Source organism: Pelobates fuscus, chromosome 2, assembly GCF_036172605.1.
Source record: "Pelobates fuscus isolate aPelFus1 chromosome 2, aPelFus1.pri, whole genome shotgun sequence".
Classification (NCBI taxonomy): domain Eukaryota; kingdom Metazoa; phylum Chordata; class Amphibia; order Anura; family Pelobatidae; genus Pelobates; species Pelobates fuscus.
In genome coordinates this window covers 418,076,394-418,099,906 of record NC_086318.1, presented here as the reverse complement: position 1 = coordinate 418,099,906, position 23,513 = coordinate 418,076,394, and the positions used below count along the sequence as shown (strand labels likewise).

The window sequence follows — 23,513 nt, the reverse complement described above, 5'->3', positions numbered from 1 at the left end:
GTATACAATAGAAATATTCACCATACAAAGTTTCACACATTCAACACATAACAAGGCAAACACAGAAAAGGCACAAGACTAAAACATGAGAAAGACCCCTTTTTTTCTTGTAATTGTTTAAAATCTAGTTCAAGTAATATTAAGATTTGCACTCATATCTGTATCACGGTTTATAGTTAAAACAATGCAAGATGTTGTATAACACTCTACATTACAACTGCAAAAAAGTGACAATGTCATAGATAAAGTATAAAAATGTATATACAATAAAGGAATAAAACAACTTTTCTTTTTTTTTAAATGAGTGTCGTCGATATACAGTTCTCTTCTAACTTCATACTTCGTTTTTAGAAATAAATTGTAAGTTGATATTTGAAACCGCCATTAAATAACACACAGTTCTTCAGAATTGGAAACATTAACAGATATAACTTCAAATAAAGACATTGTTTATTTAAATAGAGTTATAAAATGTAGTATTTCAGGCCTTGTGCACCATGTAGAAAGTGAACAAATACATTTTCGCATAAATGTTGACTTTTCGTTGTGATATTGAAATATACTAATGCCACAAATATAAGTGCCTTAATATAATACAAATAAAAATAATATAAGGAAAATTCTTCTCTCAATATAACTACGGACAGTAGAGAATACTGCAAAAATATGTTGTTCTTTAGTACGGGAGAGTACTAGCATTTTTATGTAAAATAAATAAAGCAGTTCATGCAAATTATTAGAGAATTCTGGGCTCACCTGACTTTTTTTTTTTTTTTTTTTTTTAGAGAATTATATATTATATGAAATAAAATACACAAATGTGCACAAACTAAAATAATGACTTATATTTCCCCAGAGTTCCAGAATTCCACCAACCTTTCTGTCTATTGCGCAATGGAAATGGTGACAAAAATGGCTCGTCCAATGATGCTTCTTATTCATTAGAGAATGTGACAATCACTTCGTATGCAGAATGTGCCACGTGCCTGCTGACACGAGTGTTCTAACGGAGTTCAGTACTTGGTATATTATATTTGCAAGATTTTCTTTTTCTCTTCTGCAACTTAATCATTGCTAATGTTTTACTTATTTTATATTTTTCAGCACCTGTATAACATCAAGCACGTATAGTAAAGGCTCCATGTTAGTGGACAAACAATCCAATAAAAATAACAATCTGATTCATTACCTACTTTCCCGCATGCTATCCAGAAACACCTCCAAAAATCACACTAAAAAAATAAATAAATAAAAGCGAAACACAGAATTTGGTTATGACCTCCATAAATAGCTCAAACATATAATTATGATAATTATTTTGCTTTCTACGTCATCTATTTTTTCTGCAACTGTTATAGTGATCCAAGACTTAGATATAATCTTTGTAACTGAAAACATTATAGACATTCCAAATACAGTAAGTGTGGGTGGCTTGAGAATTTACCTATTAAACAGCTTGTTCTAATTTGTTTACCGTAGCTTATATTCATCATGAAAGGTTCTTCGTTCAGTGAGTATGCTCCCAAACCAATTGATTTGAAATAAAATAACATTAAGTGCGTATTTAGCTAACGAAACAAAACTTCCAGATGCTGTAAAACTGAATACTTTATTAGTGGCAATTTGGGTGTAATTAACTAAAGTAGGAATCATGAAAAACCAACAATGGAATTGCAAATATTAGTATAGAAGAGCTGATTTGAAAAAAAAAAAATAATAATAATCCTGAACTGGCAAAGTTTTGCATTTTGTCTTTCTTAGCCCAAATTTTGCAATTCCTTTGACATTCCTCCACAATTCTCAGTTGTGTGAATAAACACAGTTTCGTTTTTTTTTTTGTCTATTTCACTATTACACGACAGATGTTTTTATTATTGCTGATTTTATAAGCAGTTGATGCGACAATAAATGAAACCAGCTTAATATCATAAAATACAGCTTATTGTATAGTCATTGATTGAATAGCTTATGTACAAGAATACATCAAAGTTATTGTGTCAAATATCAGGAAAAGTAGTTTTTTTTCACTATTTAAAGCAACATGACACTCAAATTATATTGTAGACAAGTTCTAGATAAGGCATAGGCAACCTTCGGCACTCCAGATGTTTTGGACTACATCTCCCATGATGCTTTGCCAGCATTATTGGTGTAAGAGCATTATGGGGGATGTAGTCCACAACATCCGGAGTGCAGAAGGTTGCCTATCCCTGTTTTAGATAATTTGTTAATGGAGGGCTGACGTGGAGCAACTTGACAATGGCTCGCCAGGGTCTCACAGCATGTGTCTTCTGCTGATGAACAGCAAGCCCACAGGCTCAACGTTTCCAGCCCTACCTTGCATTGGATGTTTACAACAAAATATTGTTTTGAGGATCATATAAAAAATGACGTAAACCATGTTTATATGTGTCTATATGAACCAAATGCCTGGCACGCAATTCTTTTTCAATGCCTTGGTGCTTCAGAGACTACAGATATAACCAGAGATATAATATATATCTACATATTCAGGTATGTACACAGCATTCATGCACCCAATTTTATAAAAAAAACAAAAACAACCCACCCCCCAAAAAACAAAGTACAATTCAAATTGATCTGCATTAAAACACTCAAAAAAAGTAAAGAATTAAGTATTACGTGCTAGTGCGAATGCCTTTTAAAATTCCTGTATGTTGTATTAACTAATTTGTATGTTTGGCCATAATTTACTTAACCCCTTAAGGACACATGACATGTGTGACATGTCATGATTCCCTTTTATTCCAGAAGTTTGGTCCTTAAGGGGTTAAAGGGACTCTCCAGTGCCAGGAAAACATATCCATTTTCCTGGCACTGCAGCAGTGCCCCTCTCCATTCCACCCCCATCCCATGTTGCTGAAGGGGTAAAAACCCCTTCAGCGACTTACCTGAAACCAGCGGCAATGTCCCTCTGCGCTTGGCCAGGCTACGCTCACGCTTTTCCCTCGCTGACGTCCGCTGGCCTGAGATTCCTAATGGGCATGCGCGGCAATGGCCGCTCGCGCACATTAGACTTCCCCATAGTCAAGCATTATTCAATGCTTTTCTATGGAGATTCCGGGGGCACTGGAGATCCTCATACATAGCGTGAGGACGTCCAGCGTCGTTTAGACAACCAAAAGTCACCTAAGAAGCCACTAGAGGAGGACTTAACCCTGCAAGGTAATTATTGCAGTTTATAAAAACTGCAATAATTACACTTGCATGGTTAAGGGTGATGAGAGTTGGCACCCAGACCACTTCAATGAGCTGAAGTGGTCTGGGTGCCTCCAGTGTCCCTTTAAGACATACTGGGAAAAATGAATTTGGAGAATTTACATTTTCAATAACTTTATTGGTTTTCTCCATTAGTCTCAGTTTAGTGAATAGACTACTTTAACTCTGCGTGATACGAGCATAAATACACTGTTTAGTTGCTTTACTATACTACATTTTCACTATGATGAGTCATTGGTTTTGACCTGAATTTTTATTGAAAAAAAGTCTCCAAGGTCTATCACTTGCGCAGGAAATTGAGAAATCCAACACTCCAATTTTTCGTAGATGAAAATACCCAGAAATTTTAAACACACCCATATATAAAGGTTGACAGAATCACAAACATGTATTAGAAAGAGGCCCAGTGAAAAATAGAGTCAAATAAATTATTGTTACAATATTATCAATGCTTCAACATCGGCTAATGGACCCCAATCTAACATAAAAAAAGATGTAGAATAAAAGACATTTACAAAAGTGATTGACTTAAATGCCTACAGCCAGGTTGTATCACCTTGGTCCAAAATATTGTATTTTAATATTGCAATGCTTCGTCTGCATGACGGAGACCTAGCCACACTGTTATTTAACTAAATGCTTTGTGCTTCAACAGAATTGCTGCAACAACTGACCAATATGTTGAGTTCAGCTTTAACTGTTTCAAATGTAATGGAAACAACAAAAAGACTTGAAATCAGTCTTTATTACTAAACATTTTATCTAATTTGTAACATTTCTGGGGCTCTTTTTGCTTGTGCATCTATTTTCCATTTTTTAAAAAAAAAACATTTTACAATTTGATACATGGCTCCTAAATCGAATTAGTCAATTTTGTTTTGTAATATCCACAAATGCCATGTGATCTAATAATCCCTTCAATGTACAGTATGGCTTATATTACCTCTGTATCCCCTGGGAAATTCTCATTACATTAAACAAATTTAGTTTAAAACATATAAATAATGTAAATAAAGAACCTGCAATATTGACAAAACAAAAACAAAAAGAGACAAAACAGCATGGTTTCAACAATAGTCTATATATTAATATAAAATATGAAGTTTAAAACCAGAAATATACTCCAAGTATGCCATTAAAACCACCTCTTATGATTTTAAGGTTCAGTCACCCAAATGGGGTGAAATCGTCCAACTATACATTTCTTTTCTGTAGTAAATTTGCATTAACTTGCAATGAGTATGGAAACATACAGATATATGTTATAACTGGTAATAGTCAATAATACTCACTGAATAAAAATGAGAATTATGTTCTCATCGAATAGAAGTTGCTCGGTATGTTTCCTTATGTTTCAAATAATTACTTTCAGCAATTTTATTTATAACAACTTTTAAGTTCATTATAATACCTAAGAGTAACATATTTTAATCCTGCAATATGTATACGTATATTATATTTATACAATGTTTTAATTCAAAACCAAAACCTATTTCAACATACAATACAACACTAATGCCATAGGGGGTGGGAAAAAAAACAAGAATTTTTTTAATTTCTTCTAAAAAAAAAAGATTTTAAACTGATCTGCAGATCGATGAGTTAAAATCCACTGTTTGACTCTTACACAATGGAAGCCATATCTCCCCCCTCCTCCCCCCCACCCATTTGCTATTGGCCGGTCCATGCGTAAAACATATGTTTGCCACAATCAAACACATGTAATACGCTCTTCTGTGGCTACATGTCTAACGAATATTTTCTATGATGATGATCGAGCATTTTATTAATCCAAAGTTTTCATTAACCCAACTTTTTTTTTTAAAGAAATTTGCAGCAGCAATTATTACAAATACATAAACTATCAAACCAGCAAGCATCCAGTGCTTGCAAAGCAAAATGTTTAAACAATTCAGTGCAAACATACAATTATGACGAAGCAGTTTAGGTGCAGTTAGGAAAAAAAAAATATTGTGCCTGTGACAGTTTTGCTGTTAAATTAGCTTAAATGCTGATGGTGCTTGGGACCCCTATTATGTAAAGCAATGGTCTGACTCATTATAAAGGTAAGCAAAGGCCTGGAAGTACCCCTTGTTATCGAATAACACAAAACAAGCATTATGCAGTGTGCATGTTAATTATTGCACAATAACTGCACCAAAAATGAAATAAAAACTGAATAGAAGAGAGTTTTTACATAGCTGTAAGTAATATGAAATTGCTTCACTTGGAAATACACACTCAAACAGAGTGCCAAGCTTCTGGCATTAAAATCTAGCCAGAGCATTTCCCCTTGTAGACAATAGTTAACAGACGACGTGTAAACAGCATGCCCTGACAGCACAAAAATCAAATAAAGTGATAAACCGTCGCCCGTTAGAGTGACGTATCAAACGCTTTCTCTGGAGTTTCGTCTTCTGTTTCTTGATCATGGTCCTGTCTTTTGTGATTCCCTGAATTCGGAGACTTGGCACTGTCGGGTGTTAAGATGGTCGTGGCAGAACTAAGCTCTCCTTCTTCCCCAAGTTTTCCTTTCATTGTCTCTTGGACAAACTCCTGAATTTCCATAGGGAGCCGTTTGAACTTGTCTTGGTATTCCTGATCTAGCTCCACCTGAAACTGAACGACAACACATCGGTCATGAGACAATACATACTTTGTCGGCCTTTGAGGTTCATTTTCTGTTTTTGGGAATATTATAGAAACTATGGAACATGCTCTATAATTAGTAAAATATCTGCCCTCAGCTAACCTCCTTTCCTCTCACACTCGGTCAAATAAATGATTAGGAATGAATAATGGTTTATTAAAAACCTAGACAGATGACCCATGGAAAGAGCTAGAAGACTGATCTATTCTAGGAATCATTAAATCATAAGCAAGCAATGTATATTTTAAGGAATAAATGAATAGTTACATTTATTTTACTTAGAGAGAGAGACTGCACACATAACAGTGAATGGTATATTTTATGAAAATAATATCATCATAAGGTTCTAAATTTATTATAATAAATGATGAGACTAAAGTTTAAGTGGTTTATAAATGTATCCAGAACCCCCAGGATGAAGTTATGGTTATGGTAGTGTAGGGCTTAAAGGGACACTCCAGGCACCCAGATCACTTCTGCTCATTGGAGTGGTCTGGGTGCCAACTCCCACTACCCTTAACCCTGCAAGTGTAATTATTGCAGTTTTCATAAACTGCAATAATTACATTGCAGGGTTAACTCCACCTCTAGTGGCTGTCTACTAGACAGCCACTAGAGTTCACTTCCTAGTTTCTAGCACAGGAAACCTGTGCTAGAGCGTCACTGGATGTCCTCATGCTGTGTGAGGACCTCCAGCGTCGCTCAAAACCCCATAGGAAAGCATTGAAATTATTTTTCAATGCTTTCCTATGGGGAGACGTAATGCGCATGCGCGGCATTTCCGCGCATGCGCATTAGGTCTCCTCGGCCGGTGGGCGAGATCAGTCTCGCCCACCGGCCGACGCAATCACAAGGAGGAGCGTCGCGGAGGAAGAGACAGCGGCGAGGGACACCCCTTCAGTAACCGGGGATTGGGGGGTGGGAGGGAGAGGGACCCTCCAGTGCCAGAAAAATGGATCGTTTTTCTGGCACTGGAGTTTCCCTTTAAGAGTTATGGGTAATTTACATGTTAGGGTAGAGTAGGGGTTAGTGTGGATTAGGGATTAATGGAAGGTGTTTACTGTTAGGACAGCACTAGGATATATATGTACCAGTGCTAGTGGGAGTTACATTTATTAGGGGGCAGCTATTTCAGTTATCACCATTAAAATGCTGCTTGGAGTAGTAAGTCTTTATTATGCAGTTTGATTAATATTGTGCAACTTCTATTTTCCCGGCTCTGCTATCACAAGCGCAAGGGGAGCTGAATTAAGGGTATACCACCATCGGTTGGCTGTCACCAGCATGCTGTGTGTGCTGATAATAAATGTCAAACATGCACATAATTAACATTAGTCACCTGGAACTCTTGTTGGCTGATGCCCCAAATGATGCTGCCAGAGGCAAAGTTACACCTCCGGCAAGAGAGGGATTAAACTCTCTATTTGCAATATTTCACAGAATCCAGACACTAGGACCACTGAAAATTACTGAAGTGGTTATGGTGCTCGGAGTATCTCTTTAACAATGTCCTGCTAGTTGATATATAGTTTTATTTTATTTGGGTCACTGCTCAGGTTAGGATATAAACAGAGCAATGCCTCAATTTGTACTACTTTTTCTAAATCTCTCTGCTGACCTGAAGCTAAATATTAACAAAAGAGTTGTGGTGAAATAGAGATAGAATACCCAACTAATTTATATTTTAAATCAATTGGCATGCTACATCCATCCTAAAGTATTCAGATGCTCATACAAAGTAACAATGACATGCTGGGACAGTCACTCATCCTCTACGGACTTTTTTTGGTAATTGCCCCGTTGATGCGAAGGAGTTAAAAAATCGTTTTCTAGATTTATTTTACTTGCTACTATATACTATACCTAATTTCCCACAAGAATAGCATGCAAAGTATCCAAACAGTCACATGAAGCATTGTTGTGTAACTGATATGTAGACCACATTTGGTAAAAGAATATACAATGTTTGCATGAATGAAAAATTTGGAACACTAATGTTAAACATGCACAATGCTTTGTTCTGTGTGAGTTACATTAATAGATGCTTACATTTATTGCATAGAACGATTATGAAAGGAAAAAACAACAAAATCATTAGGCACGCTTGCGGTATGCTCTGGGCACTGAAACTGCGCTCTCTTCATTATTCACCCTCAGTGGGCTGTCCTGGATAATTGACAGGTAGACTGGCATGCATTGATGCCAGGCTGACCTACAAATCCTTTGGGGTTCCACTACCTTTTCTGGGCAAACACCCTTTGGGTGACACTAGTGACAAGATACGCATCACTGTTTCACCTATTTTACCCTGCCCACCAGCATCTTGCTTCAGGAGATGCCAATGTTTGGGGGTATGTAACAGCTAAAATGTAGTAGCCTTACCTACATTCAAGTTGGATTCACAGACATAACACATAATATTTATGTTATTATATTTAGGTACAAAAATATTTAGGTACAAAAATCTACAATAATAAATAGGCCTACATGACATGGGTTGTTTTGTGCCACGAAGACGATAGCAATTGTTATATTTTTGTCGTCATTTCTGTCCCTTAGTGCTCAAATATGTATTTTGCAATATTTTTAAAGGACACTTATAGCTTTCATTTTACTATACATAAGTATCTGACTTCTCACTAACCACTGGAAATTTTAAATAAAAAAAAAAACATTTTATATGTATGTGTCAGATTAATATATTTCACATTCTGCCTATTATAATTTGTGGGTGTAGCTAAAGACGAGTAGATTTAAAGAGCTGGATTTAGAACCTGTTCATTTCAGATTTGAAATGTAACCCTTGGCCTATGTACCATTTTTGGGCACCTGGGCAGTGGATCATTTAATTAATTTAAACGAGTTTCATGGCATAATACAGTGATGTTTACTGCACTGTGCACTTCCTTATTCATGACTGCTCTCTGTCAGTATTTTCCGACACCCTGAGAGTGTTTACATGTCGGGAAATCCTGGTACATAGTTAATATTGATAACTCCGGGCTCAGAGCTGTCAGTATCTTTGTTTATTCCCAAATTGCAGCTTGCAATAATTAGAATTTGTGACAGTCACTCATCATCTAGGAACTATTTTTTTTTTTTGTAAATGCTCCAGCATGTCAGTCGATGCAAATGAAATTAAAATATATATTTTTTTTATTTTTCACTTGCCACTATATACTATACCTACTTTCCCACAACTACAAAAACATTTCTGTAGATTTAGATGATTTGTGTGAAAATATATATTTTGCATATTCTCCACTCTTACACCTACTAACTTATAATTTCCTTTTAGAGGTATGAGAAAGTTCCATGCTATATTTAGCTTAATTAAGTGTCCCATAAATGGATGCAGTTAAAACAAAGCTATTTCTCAAATGTCGACAAATATAGCTTGTCAGCTACTAGTAGCAACGGACATTATAACAAACACAATGTAACTACTTGTTTTAGGATTAATACATTCAACGTCTTTTCCTAGCACATGGTGAAGAATAAATATTCTCTGGGAGAAAGTGAATAGGGTATTGAGTAAAAATTTAAAATATAAGGCGCTATTGTGAAACTTGGACTTGTTCGGAGGTGGTTTCTGTTAAATCATGTTTCATAATTTGTTTCCTAACTTTGATTATGCCAAATTGAATATATAGATTAGCTTAGTGGATAGGCCTCTGGCATAGCTCTCTTATAGTCACAAGTTCAATTATCTGTAAATTCAAGCCAGCCTTTCATTAATGCAAGGTTGGTAAGATGACTATGCTAACAACCTACTTTTCTACCCTACCCTTACCTTTTGTGTCACTATACCCCACTCCCTCTAGCATGTAAGCTCATTGAGCAGGTCCCTCAACCCCGCTGTTACTGTGTGTCCAACTTGTCATGTTACAAATACGTATCTGTTAGCCCACCCACAGCACTGCGGAATTTGTTGGGACTTTATAAATAATAATAATAATAATAATAATTTAGTAATAATATCCAGACCTAAATAGACATACTAGAGACAAGCTATATGTACCCTTTCTAATTAAAAAATTATAATTTTCAAAATGGATGGCCAATACAGGCTTTAAGTGTCTGATACTTTTATATGTTGACTTATGAGGACTGGCCAATCTGAATGTCGGGCTCTGTCTTCCAATATAAGGTAAGTTCTGTCTTGTGTGCATATTAAAGATCTGGTCTGTAAACCTTTTGTAAAACCTTGGAGATATATGGTGCAAACAAACATTGGGCACCGGAATTTCTAAACCTTAAAGAAATACCTGCCTCTTGTCTAAACTAAGAAGCAGGTGACATCTCAGCTAATCCTAGACACTACTGTTAATTTCATTGGAATTCTTTATCTTAACTCCCTGCCAATCACTTCTTGTGCTTAGTCTTTTCACCTGTCAATCAGCAGAGAGAGGGAGCATAAAGAGAGTTGGACATACAGAATCAATACAATGTGTGTATCAGCTGTGCCTCGATGAAATTGGATTATAATGTCAAACTGAACTCATCATCTTTCCACCTCCATCTATCTCCATGTAGGTCCAAGGCACAGTTTGCTCATGGGAGTTTCTTGATTTAGGCATCACCTTTTCCCCCCACACTTAGTTTTTCTCCGAATTGTGAACCTTTCACTTACAATATTACTCATATTTGCCCCTACCATAGATGCAATTAAGGCCTTTTTTCATACACTTATCATTTCCTGCCTTAAATATTTTCAATCACTACTCATCACTGTTCCAAATACTCACACCGCCCCCACTACAATCAGCAACGAATGCTTCTACCAGGCTTATCTTCTTGACTTTCTGCTATTCTCACACCTCACCTCTTTTCCAGTCTTTACATTGACTTCCTGCACCCTTCCACATTCAAACTGCTAACATCAACTCATTACCTAATTTCCTCTTTAATAAACAAATACACCCCTTCTCATTCCCTTCATTCTGTGATTGACCTTCTCCCGCCCTCTGTTACCTCATTGCTTTCATCTACAGGACTTCACAAGGGTTGTGCCATTCCTATAGAATGCCCTGTCTCATCCTATTAGATTTACCCCTCTCTCTAGTGAAAACCCAGTTGTTTTGGAAAGTTTACCATCTTAGAAACATAGACACATAGAATGTGACGGCAGATAAGAACCATTCGGCCCATCTAGTCTGCCCAGTTTTCTAAATACTTTCATTAGTCCCTGGCCTTATCTTATAGTTAGGATAGCCTTATGCCTATCCCACGCATGCTTAAACTCCCTTACTGTGTTAACATTTACCACTATGGCTGGAAGGCTATTCCATGCATCCACTACCCTCTCAGTAATGTAATACTTCCTGATATTATTTTTAAACCTTCGGCCCTCTAATTTAAGACTATGTCCTCTTGTTGTGGTAGTTTTTCTTCTTTTAAATATAGTCTCCTCCTTTACTGTGTTGATTCCCTTTATGTATTTAAATGTTTCTATCATATCCCCCCTGCCTCGTCTTTCCTCCAAGCTATACATGTTAAGATCCTTTAGCCTTTCCTGGTAAGTTTTATCCTGCAATCCATGAACCAATTTAGAAGCCCTTTTCTGAACTCTCTCTAAAGTATCAATATCCTTCTGGAGATACGGTCTCCAGTACTGCGTACAATACTCCATGTGAGGTTTCAGTGGTGTTTTGTATAATTGCATGAGCACTTCCCTCTTTCTACTGCTAATTCCTCTCTCTATGCAACCATGCATTCTGCTAGCATTTTTCCCTTTACTCAGATGTTGAGGTTAGGACTGTATCAAATATTCTATACTCTGGCCTTGGGTTTTTACGTCCAAGATGCATTATCTTGCACTTATCTACATTAAATGCCAGTTGCCACAGCTCTGACCATTTTTCTAGTTTACCTAAATCATTTGCCATTTGGCTTATCCCTCCTTTATCAACCCTGGAACCTATATTTGTATCATCAGCAAAAAGACATACCTAACCATCAAGAACATCTACAATATCACTAATAAAAAATATTAAAGAGTACCAAGTACAGATCCCTGTGGTACCCCACTGGTAACAAGACCATGCTTCGATTATACTCCATCGACTATAATGCTCTGTTGCCTGTCATTCAGCCACTGCCTTACCCATTCAACAATATTTGAATCCAAACTTAAAGATTGTAGTTTATTGATGTGTCTTGTATGAGTGACAGTGTCTTCCTGGGTGACTCTTGCTGATTAAAATCCTCAAATCCCTCCACTTTTCACCCATGTTTCACTCGATTCTCTCCTTCCACTCTATGTTTCCTACATACAGAACTTTCACAAGCGTAAAGCAGCTTTGTCACAGTCTGGGGGCTTTGCATCATTTGCAAATACCTCCCTATAGTGACTGCTCCACTGTGTGTCCGGTGACCACTGGGTTCAAGGCAAGGTGAGTTATACTTACGTGAACCCTCCCTCAGGGCCACCACCATTATTTTCCTGACGGTCCTCTTCAACTCTTTGGCTTATGTCACCGAGGTCTGTGGAGGATCCCAGAGACTGTGGCATCCTCCACAGGTAGAGCCTTTTTCAAATTGCTGTCACTATTAATGGCTTGGTGTCCAGCAGGTAATTAAATTATAATGTCCTAACCTAATTATGTCCTAGACACCAAGACCCCAGGGCATGGTTTGCATTGCATTGGCTAAAGACCCTCTGTTGTGTGCAGGGTATAAATACATGTTTTCCCTGTAATAAACAGTTCATGTGTTTTACTCAATACAACTGGTCTGAGAGCTGAGCACTGCCTCCAGTCAATTATACAAGTAACAAAAAGGGCTATTAACACTGTCTTCTGTTGCTATAATCATTGTATACTGCAGCTGAATCCCAAACCAGTGGAGGACTGCAGAAGCGACGACCAAGGGATGCTAAGCGACCTTGCTACCTGTGACACTGTTTGTTTAATAAAGATTTACACTTATTATTCAAATAAATGGGGATTCACTTGTGTTTATCACTAGCACTTTCTCATAAATTTACACCATTAGGTTGTTCATTTTATATGATTTTACTGCCAACACGGAAGAACAACACTGTTACATGACCACAGGTAAGCACTTAACTAGTTTTTAACACTGATGGATTGCAGTTACCTCTGTTTATCCTTTTTGTAGAAGAACCAATGAGGTATAAAGGGTCAGTGTGTTGGGCTGCCAGTATTAATCTGTATTAAGTAATAAAACACTAATGTACACATGGTTCTTCATGGTTAAATCCAATGAACGTTCTATAAAATTAGACATATAGCACGTACATCTATTCAGGTCCCATTATTCTATTAAACTCGAGGTCAGTTGGCACTCATTACCTTAGAGATTTATAGAATAATGTGACCTGGATATATATATATATATATATATATATATATATGCATTACATATTACATTTATAACTCGCTATAAATTCTACTGGTTTCATCAGCACAGAGCATTTACAATTATAGTAACTATAGTGTCTAGTACTGAATAGTTTACTTGGAGTCTACACTAATATAGTGTCCATTACTGAATAGTTTACTTGGAGTCTACACTACTATAGTGGCCAGTACTGAATAATTTACTTGGAGTCTATAAACTATACTGTAGTGTCCAGTCCTGAATAGTTTACTTGGAGTCTATAGTACTATGGTGCCCAGGACTGAATAGTTTACTTGGAGTCTATAGTACTATGGTGCCCAGGACTGAATAGTTTACTTGGAGTCTATAGACTATACTATAGTGTCCAGTACTGAATAGTTTACTTGGAGTCTATAGTTTTATAGTGTTCACTAATAATAGTTTACTTGGAGTCTATAGTTCTATGGGAGAATGAGACACATGTGGAGGCTGGGGGGAATGAGACACATCGGGGGCTGGGGGACTGACAAACATTGGGGGCTGGGGGAATGAGACACATGAGGGAACTGGGGGAATGAAACATAAGGGGATAGGGGAATGAGACACATGGGGGAGCTGGGGGAATGTGACACATGGGGGCTGGGGGAATTACCCACATTGAGGACTGGGTGAATGAGACACATGGGGAGATCGAATGAAACACATAAATGGAGGGGCTGGGGGGAATGAGACACATGACGGGACTGGTGGAATGAGGTACATGGGAGAATGGGGGGGATGAGACACATCGGGGGCTGGGGCACTGACAAACATTGGGGGCTGGGGGGAATGAGACACATGAGGGAACTGGGGGAATGACACATAAGGGACTAGGGGAATGAGACACATGGGAGGACTGGGAGAATGAGACACAAAGGGGGAGGGAATGAAACACATGATTGGAGGGACTGGGGGGGAATGAGACTTAATTGTGGCCCTTGAATATTTCAAAATTTTAACATGAGGCTCTTACAGACATGAGGTTTGGCATCCCCTGTTATAGAGGATCATGATGCATGATATTATAAAATACACAGGAAGGTACATTCTCCATTATAGAATCCTGGATGCATGCATTATATCTAGTACTAGTTACTAGTATATACATCATAAACTGAACAATTTAGATTTTTTTTTTTTTTTTTTATAATCTAGTTCCTTTTTCTTACAGTTCAAGTACACAGTCAGTCAGTGGTTTTAAGTGAAATGCTTTTAGCATAGTTTCCCCATGCAGTGCAAACACGTTGCATAGAAGGCAGTCATGCACACCCTGTCGCTCCCAAATGAAAGATCACACGATCAAATAATGTAAGTTAAGCCTTTCATTGCTAGATGTATACTCTTGCCTATTTGGCGACGACAGTGTTACACTTTCTGTTTACAGTGAAATAACAAAGCTTTCATATTTGTTTTTCAAAGGCCGAAAGAAAAATAACATACCTGTTAAAAATATGTTTGTTTAAACAAAATAAGTTAAAGCTTTTCAAACAGAAATTGGAAAAAATGAAACGTGGAGTTTTGAATCATTGGTATACATTTTGACTCTTAAAGCGACACTCTGGGCAACCTAAGACATATAATTCAGTGAAGTGTTTATGTTACCAAGGGTCTCTGTGCTCCGTCTCCTGGTTCTTTGTCAATATTTTTGAGTGTGAGTCTTCTCTGACATCTTAAGAACATCCCCTTCTCGGTCGTATCAAACTTACCCCCTTAAGGACACACCTTCTGGAATAAAAGGGAATCATGACGGAATATTTCCGTCATGTGTCCTTAAGGGGTTAAAAAGGCAGAGATAGGCTGGCAGCACTATCCCATTCCCAGAGCTCTCATCCCACAGTATTATTGTCTTGCAAACATGCTAAATGAATTGATAGTGTGGAAGTTTGAATATCGCATTCGACGAGGAGGGGGCAATCTCTTGGTGTTGCTGAAAGTTCCGGTATTTGTAAAAGTGCTTCTAAACGTATTGTCAGAGAGCTGGTATACGGCAATCGGAGACTCTTGGCAACAATTAAGACCTACAGTGAGAACAGGTCGTGCCAATATAAAAAAAAAGACTGATAAAACAAATTACGGGATAAAAAAGCAAACACACTTTTTGCTTTTTGTTTTATTCGTCTTTTTTATAATGGCGCAACCTGTTTTTTGTGCAGTTTGATTTGTTTACTTCTTGTCGGGGATTGGAGGGGTCCTCGGTTTTAAAGTTTGCTGCCTTCGATCTGCCTGCATTAAGATTTTCATTGCTTCACTATTCTTTTGCTATTTTTGTGTCCTCCCCCTCCCGCTGCCCTAAAAAAAAAAAATCAACTTAACTCTGATCCAGCAGCAAGTAGGTCCGTCACCGCAGCTCTGTCTGTCAGAGATCCTGACTAGTAATGATCTACTACTACAACTCATTGCATCTCATAAAGAAATATTGGTACGCACGGCGCATGTCCTGTAATTAGCGCACTGCACCTACATTGCCTCTCATAGAGAAACACCGAAACCTTGAAACCAAATGTTCCCTATGAGAAGCCCTACATCCACTTTGTCCTTAAATTGGACAAAGATCACCCTGCAGGCAGTGTGATTGGCAGAGGAGAAGGTACAGCCCAGACATTTGACAAGAATAAAGATTTCTCATGAAAAGGACACTTTTATAAACTGAGAAAGAAGTGTCACTCTGTTAATGTTGTTTAAAAATGTTCTTTAATGAATGAAAAGGCGTGTTGTGTTATAACACCAGCTATGGTAGGTTACATACTGGTTTGAAAGCCATGCTATCCAGTAAATGAGTTAAAATCCTCAGGTAATGTTACATGAAATATAAGCTAAGAAATATGTAGTGATGTATGAAACAACACTCGGAGATACATTGTTAACTTGAAGAACCAGTTGGAACAGAAAAATAGCCTCCCACAGTGTAAATATTCACCTTACAGTTTAAATAATTACTGTGTGACATAATGCCAGTGGAGTGGGGAAACTGCTGCAGTAAAAAATAGCACATTGTGTGAAACACAATGCAACTCTAATGGCTCTCAATACATAGTGAAAATATGCATTTGTTACCCATAAGGCATTGCAAAACAAACACCAGAAATGGTATGAGATCATAGATAAATCAGTAATATTATTATATATAGAACCCTAAATATCCTACAGCGTTGTTTTGTTGATATAGAAAAAAAAAAATCAATGAGATAATGTGTGATAAACTAATTAAAAAAAGAGAAATGTGGGGTGTGGAGGACTCTGCTCCAACAAGCTTACCAAAAAGAAAGGATTATTTATGTAAAGAAACAGATAAAGTCAACTAGCTGTAACTCTCTCTAGGGCCAAGTTGGGTTGTTTAAGTGGGTTTCAGAAGCTGGTCAGGCTTAAGGGTTTGTGTTGAGCAGCCTGCATCAGGCTAAGCAAATGACAAAAAGAGCTGTATTTCTCCCTTGCACCGCAATGCTTGGGCTGTGGAGGAAGAGATTACAAATAATGTGTTTGTCAATGTGCATGTGTATCAGTAAATATTTGTCTGTGTGTTTGTGTCTGTGTGTGACAGTGTGCATGTCTGTGTGTGTGTAAGTGTGTTTCTGCCAGTATATATCAGTGTGTGTGAATCTGTGTATTTCTTTCCAGTATATATCAGTGTGTGTGAATCTGTGTATTTCTTTCCAGTATATATCAGTGTGTGGATCTATGTGTTTGTGACAGTATGTATCAGTGTGCGAATCTTTCTGTCTGGCAGTGTGTATTTGAGTGTGTGTATGTGAATGTGTGACCGTGTTTGGGAATACATATGTAAAGCTGGGCATGTGTATCTGTGAATGTGTTTCTGTGTTAGTGTTTGAAAGAATGTATTTGTGTGTGCATTATTCTGGGAATGTACCTGTGACATTGCATCTTGTGTAAGCATGTGTGACAAGGCTGCCTTGAAAAATTGTTTTATAATGAGCCCAGAGTAATGACGGCCTTGATTATGGGAACTTGCATGTACAATTTCAGAACCTGCAGAAACCTTTGATTTTCCAACAAAAATTGCAGAATTCAGGACAAACTCCCCACAACTCACAACACCATGTTTAGTTATAATACACTAACACACACAGGTACATATTATGCCAATTTGTACTAATTTCGGATTTATACTTTACACTAGTTACACTTAATCAAAATTACAAACATTTATTTAAAATGTTATCCTTCTAAGGATTGTCTGAATGAGTAGATCTTCCCATGACGCTGTACAGGCCACATACACTCTAATAATAAATATCACTGAGCGGATTCATACAACACAAAATGATCTCCCTAAGGGGATACAAGCTTTCACATCAAACTGCTGCCCATTTTCCATGAAGAACTCCATGAGACTGGACTCTAGAAGGTCCTTGATGTTCTCTATTCAATGCGATTTTCTCAGAAATCAGAAAACAACACATTTAGCATTGTTGAATTGATTGCATGCATGTTAAATAATTATAGCCCCTCTGGAAAAGCCTTCTCACACTATAATTACAATATCAAAGTATTTTGCCAGGAAAGGAAACAGTTTAGCTATTTTCCAAGCATGTCCTGAGGTCTAGATGCTATTATTACCCAACTTTATGCAACTGTTGACATCAACAAGATGAATGGCTGTACTGGGTCTGCCAGAATCGGGTGTGAGGCTTTGAAATACTGCTGCTGGAGTCATATCTACTGAGCTCTCTCACCAGCAGTGGAATGATGCTGTTCTGGTTTTTCTTGAACACAGGTGACAGCCTGGGGCTTTTAGATGTTTTGGATAACAAGTGCCTTAATTATGTGACATCTAGTACCTCACAGTTAAAATGAGTGTAATATTCACCGGTATTGGGGTATTCTGAAAGCAGTAGCGGACTTAAAGGGGCACTCCAGATTCCTAAACTACTTTAGCTTGCTGGAAACCTTTATGTGTGAAGAGTGTGTCCTATTTTTTTATTTTGCTAAACGTGTAGATTTCAAAAGAAATGTGCACTTATAAATTAACCTGGTTCCACCCCCCCGGCTTTTTAAGCAAACAACAGGTCCTGTTACTTCCTGGTTTGGTGATAGCGTATTTGCACTGAACTTAAGAGGCAGCAACTACCCAGATCACCTGCCTTACAAAGACTTATTATTGAGCTACATTGGGAAGTCTGTGATTGGGCCACAGAACGTCTGGGCAGGGTTAGAAGGGGAGGGCTTTCTAAGGCAATGGAGATCTGCAGTTTTTGCAAGCTGTTTTTAGATATAACTCCAATGAGAAAAATGTAAAACTAAATGCATGTAAATTTTCATTTGAGGTATAACTACTACACAGTGATTTTTAAAATGTGTTTTGTATTTGGGCAGTGGAGTGTCCCTTTCAGCACAATAGGGGATAGTTATCACAGTTCTATTCCAGGAGAAGGTCAAAGTAGTAAGAATGGGCCAATCACTTAGGGGAGATTTTCCATTTGTTCTGTTCTAAAAACTTCTAAAAATGTATTAGAGAAGGAGTCACCAACGGAATGGGTCTTTGGTTCCGCTAGTTTCCATGGTGATAGAATATTGTCTGGAGTAAATGTAAGTTAACATCTGGATCCCCTATTATATTAATATAATAACTGTAATGCTTGGCACACATTTTGTGGATTTACAAGGCATCCCCAAGCAGAGACCCGTGGTGTCCTGGCTAAAACGTCACTGCATTCTGTAAGGATTGTAAACAGGATTACTGAAGATGCTGGGGTGCTACAACACATTATGATCCATTCCATTCAGAACGGTTAGATTTTTAACATTTTCACAGTAGTAACCAATCAGTCTATAGCTTTAATGCACAGACATTGTCTATGAAGTCAATGCCGTGATTATTATATAAACTTGAAACTTTATTACACAAGCGTCAACATATTAATTCATAGTTAAATTAGATTTTCAGAATATTAACAACAACCAGACAATTAATACAATGTGTACTAAAATACAACAATGGGCACTTTACACATTCCAATAATATAGAAATGATATGCCAATCTCCTGCCAATGTTCATTTCAAGCAATCCTTATGTAAATATTACTAAGCATCTTCTCGTCTGTGGTTATGGAGGAAGTCATTCATTTTTCCATTAACTATAATTGCATTTTGAAATATGTGAATAAAAATATATTCTGGGTTTTACTAGTTATTAGATTTAAAAAAAAAACAGCATTGCCAAGGCTTTATTAATAAAAAAAAAATGTAAAAATTAAAATACATATAAAAAAAAAAAATGTGGAAAAAGCACACGCTACAACAAAAATCAATTTTGCACAGAAAAGTAAATCATCGCACACATCATTAAACAGTAAATTGTCCAACAGAAAGACATTTTAGAGGAGTATTACATTGAACGAACATCTGATATAATTATTCATTTTTCCAGTTTTAATCTTTTGTGCAAATCATCACAACAAATAAATCGTATAAGACGACAATGCAACAGCGTTCACCGACAGCTACAATAAGTCTGTACACTAAACTGGGAATTAGGGAAAATTGACAAAACTATCTGAACATTTTCGACCAAGATTGCCAAGCTGAAAAAGGCAGAGCTTTCAAGATTTTCTTCCAGCTTGTCATTTTATTAGTCTGATATGCAAATGGTACAGCTTTTTTTTTGTAATGGCCCTAGTGAGGGTAAGCTTATGCCTCGTTTCCACTGAGCGGTATGGTTCGGGTCGGTACGGTTCGGAAGGGTTAGAATGGTCCATCCTATTCAGGTAAGCATCTCCACTGCAAGTCGGACCTCCAGGGAGCATGTGGGGTTTAGACCAAATGCCTAGCGTGCCATTTGTCGTGAGCATTGACGTTTTCCTGCCCGTCAATCAATGGATTGCATAGTGTGACGCAAGTAGTTCCGCCCTAACCGTACCTTACTATTTCCTATGGACCTACATCTGAAGGGGGCCCAGGAATGGTGCGGTTTGGTTTGGTTTGGTTGTATGGGCCACTTTCATAATGGAAAAACTCAAAATAGCGTACCAGACCGTACCGACCCGAACCGCTCAGTGGAAACGGGGCATTACTGAGTTTATTCAAGTTCTCAATGGTCTTACATATCCTGATTTAATTGTATTGTGGATATATTGAGTCCATATGTAACTGTTTCAGTGGAAGATCATTCAACTTATGTTCCTAATTCATATAAATACTTACAGGGAACTTGGCTAACAGCACTGGTATTCATACATTGAAATAAACATGTGCAAAGCATAAGCAATCAAACATTAATTAGTTTAAACACAAACAAATAAAACACTAGAAATGTAATTACTATAGAATTTAAAATATATATTTACCAATGAAGAATTCCGTCATTATGATGGCCACACTGCAAACGATATTTTCTTGCAGCATTCAGAAAAAGAAAGTCCGGGAAATATAGAGAGGTTAATACATATTGAAAGTCAGATTATTTAATAATTGCGACATTTTTCATACAACATAAACACATGACTACATATAGCTACAGATAGAACCATTTTCTTAAGAATTGCTAAATTTCAAGTGTATATGAATATCAATATATGATGTTTTTTTTTTCATTAGTTATACTTCATTTGCAAAATATAAACACATGTTTTTAAGTTTTCATTTTTCAGATAGTTTTATTTCCGTGAGAAAATGATATGACATTATAGAATATAATATTTTTTTTGTTATTAAAAAAAACCTTTTCAATATCTAAAGTGAGCATAAAATTAGTGCAACATTGTAAATGTTATAGAAAATGAACTCTGAACATTAATTGGATTCATTGAGCATGGTTTGAGCATCATGATTTGCTGTGTCACATCCTGGTTTGGTGATAGTGAAGCACAGAAGCTAACAAACATGGTAGTTTGTTGCAAACACAGAATCTTCAAATATGAATATGATTTTTATTCTTGATTCATTTTTTAAAAATAATTATTTAATTTTGTTGTGGAGTAAGACATTCAATAGTGAGTCGAACTGTTGGTGACAGTAATCCAAATGTAAACGTATATAGGTAATATATGAAGTAACGCACAGCAAAATGTATGACGTTAAAATAATGCAGTACTCTGGTTACCAAACAAAATAGAGGCAAGAGTTAACATGGCATTAATACCGATGGCAAGTATGAGGCCTTCGTTGAGTAAAAAACTCATCAGGGTAGGCACCTTAGTGAGAAACATCCGCTTACAAATTATAATGGGGAGGGTGGAGTCGCTAGAGTCGAGAGCTATTACGGAATCGACAGATTCACAAATACCGAATGTATTTTTCACACTCATATAAGCAAGCCTTTGCAGGACGATATATTGGCAAACATATATATATATATATATATATATATATATATATATATATATATATATCCATAAAGACAAAATAATGCATTAATGGGACTGTGTCCAGGGGATTTCATGGATACAAAAATAATAATAATAATAATAATTTTTAAAATAAATAAATAAATAACAGTACACAGTAAATAAATAACAGTATACCTATTCTTTAAAGCAATACACAGGTTTATTCACTAAATAGTGAAATATGTGAACTGAAAACAGGTTTATATAATCCAGAATAAAATAGCCACACTTGGATTATGGCTGAGGTATAGCTATTTTAGTTTAAATTCTGCAATACAGCTTTAAATTCACATTTAAGTAAATAATCCCCTAGAGTCAAGCATACTATTTTACACCATTTTAATTAACATTTGCCCTTTTATGATTCGTCATAAAATATGTACATCAGCCCCATGGCTTCATTTATTTATATTAATCTAGATTCCCGATATTGTATTTTCATTACACCTTTATGACACTCTCTAGTCAGAGATCTCCCCCCCCCCCCCCCCACACTCTATAATAACTCATTTTATTACTGCTGGTGGAAACTAGGCCATATAGCTAATCCATCCCCTGTTCTGACAGCTGCAACATGTATAAAAATACTTAGAAACTCAATCAGGAAGAGATCACCAGTTGCATGCTGGGACAAAATGTACAAGAGACAAGTTAGGCAACTGTACATCTGTAATATTGTTTCACATAGTTATAGTGTTACAGCAAATGTATATATATATAAACGGTATGTTTTGTGGAACGTCCACTGGCCATGTATTGATATATTGGAAACCTACAATTTACTCTCAGCAATGTTAACAATCTCTACCTTACATTATAGTGAGGAGGTATTTATTCCCAAGTAGCCGGAAAAACTGGGTGTAAGCAGAAAACATCATTACCAATCATAATTTAGTTCTTCGTATTGTGAAATTTTATTGAACAGTTTGTCTTTCTTTACCTATTGTACAGCGCTGTGTAATATGTCGGCGCTGTATAAATAATCGTAACTATTAAGAATAAATAAAATAAAATGTGAAATACCCTGCTTACGGGCATTCACAATTACCCGAACAGCATTTTTGGGGATGAAGCAATTCCCAAGCATGCAATCAGGATGTTAAAACAATATCGGTGTGATAGTATGTAGAAATATCTGGGTAAAGCCATAAACAGGCACAAAACAGGCAATAAATATAATTAACCCTATCTACAATTTATAAATAATTCTGATGTAGTTTGACGAATGGTTTGCCAAATGACTAGAAAACAGTACTATTTATCTCCAAAACTAAACTAGAGTTAAAAAATGAGGAAGTTCTATCTGTGTAATGTTATACCTCTTTTGTTTAATCCAAACGCTATTGAAAATAATAAAATAGGTCTGAAAACTCAACCTGAATGGGCTTTCCTGACTGCTATAGAACATGAAACCATTCTACCCGGTAAGTATCACTTTCAAAGTCATTCATCATATAAAGAAGAGGCAGAACAATGTCAGTGAATTATTTCAATAACTAGGGGATTTCTCAATTCTAGAGAAAACACGAAACTCATATAAACTGGATAACTGGAATCTAATCTTCCATAGAAAGGTGATCGTTACTGTCGACGTAGAGAGCACAACATTAACGAAAATACTGCGTTCAAGAGGTGCCGTTCTCATCTGCTTGAACTTTCGACCTACACAACCGATATCAAGACCTCATTTATTCCAGAGACTTTTATCTGGATAATGTGAGATGCGAGTTCAGAGCTGTGAAAAGGCTGAGCTGTGCTATTCTGCAAAGAATTGGCACGGTGAACCTTTAAATAAATAAAAACTGATCTAAATAGGACAATCTAAGGGAGATTTATCAAGTCAAAAACCAGAGTGACTATGGAGCACTGTGCTAAATAATGAATAATGACCAAGGAA

General features: G+C 36.7%; 1 protein-coding gene across 2 annotated transcripts in view; it reads right to left on the bottom strand.

The window, feature by feature from the left end:
- Positions 1–5,328: 5,328 nt before the first annotated feature.
- Positions 5,329–23,513, bottom strand: part of PLCB1 (phospholipase C beta 1) — a 739,173-nt gene continuing 720,988 nt past the window's right edge. For both annotated transcript variants that reach the window (XM_063444005.1, XM_063444006.1), the window contains one exon: positions 5,329–5,853. In XM_063444005.1, the coding sequence (XP_063300075.1) occupies positions 5,617–5,853 (237 nt within the window). In that variant the 3' untranslated portion in view covers positions 5,329–5,616. The remainder of the gene's footprint in view (positions 5,854–23,513) is intronic.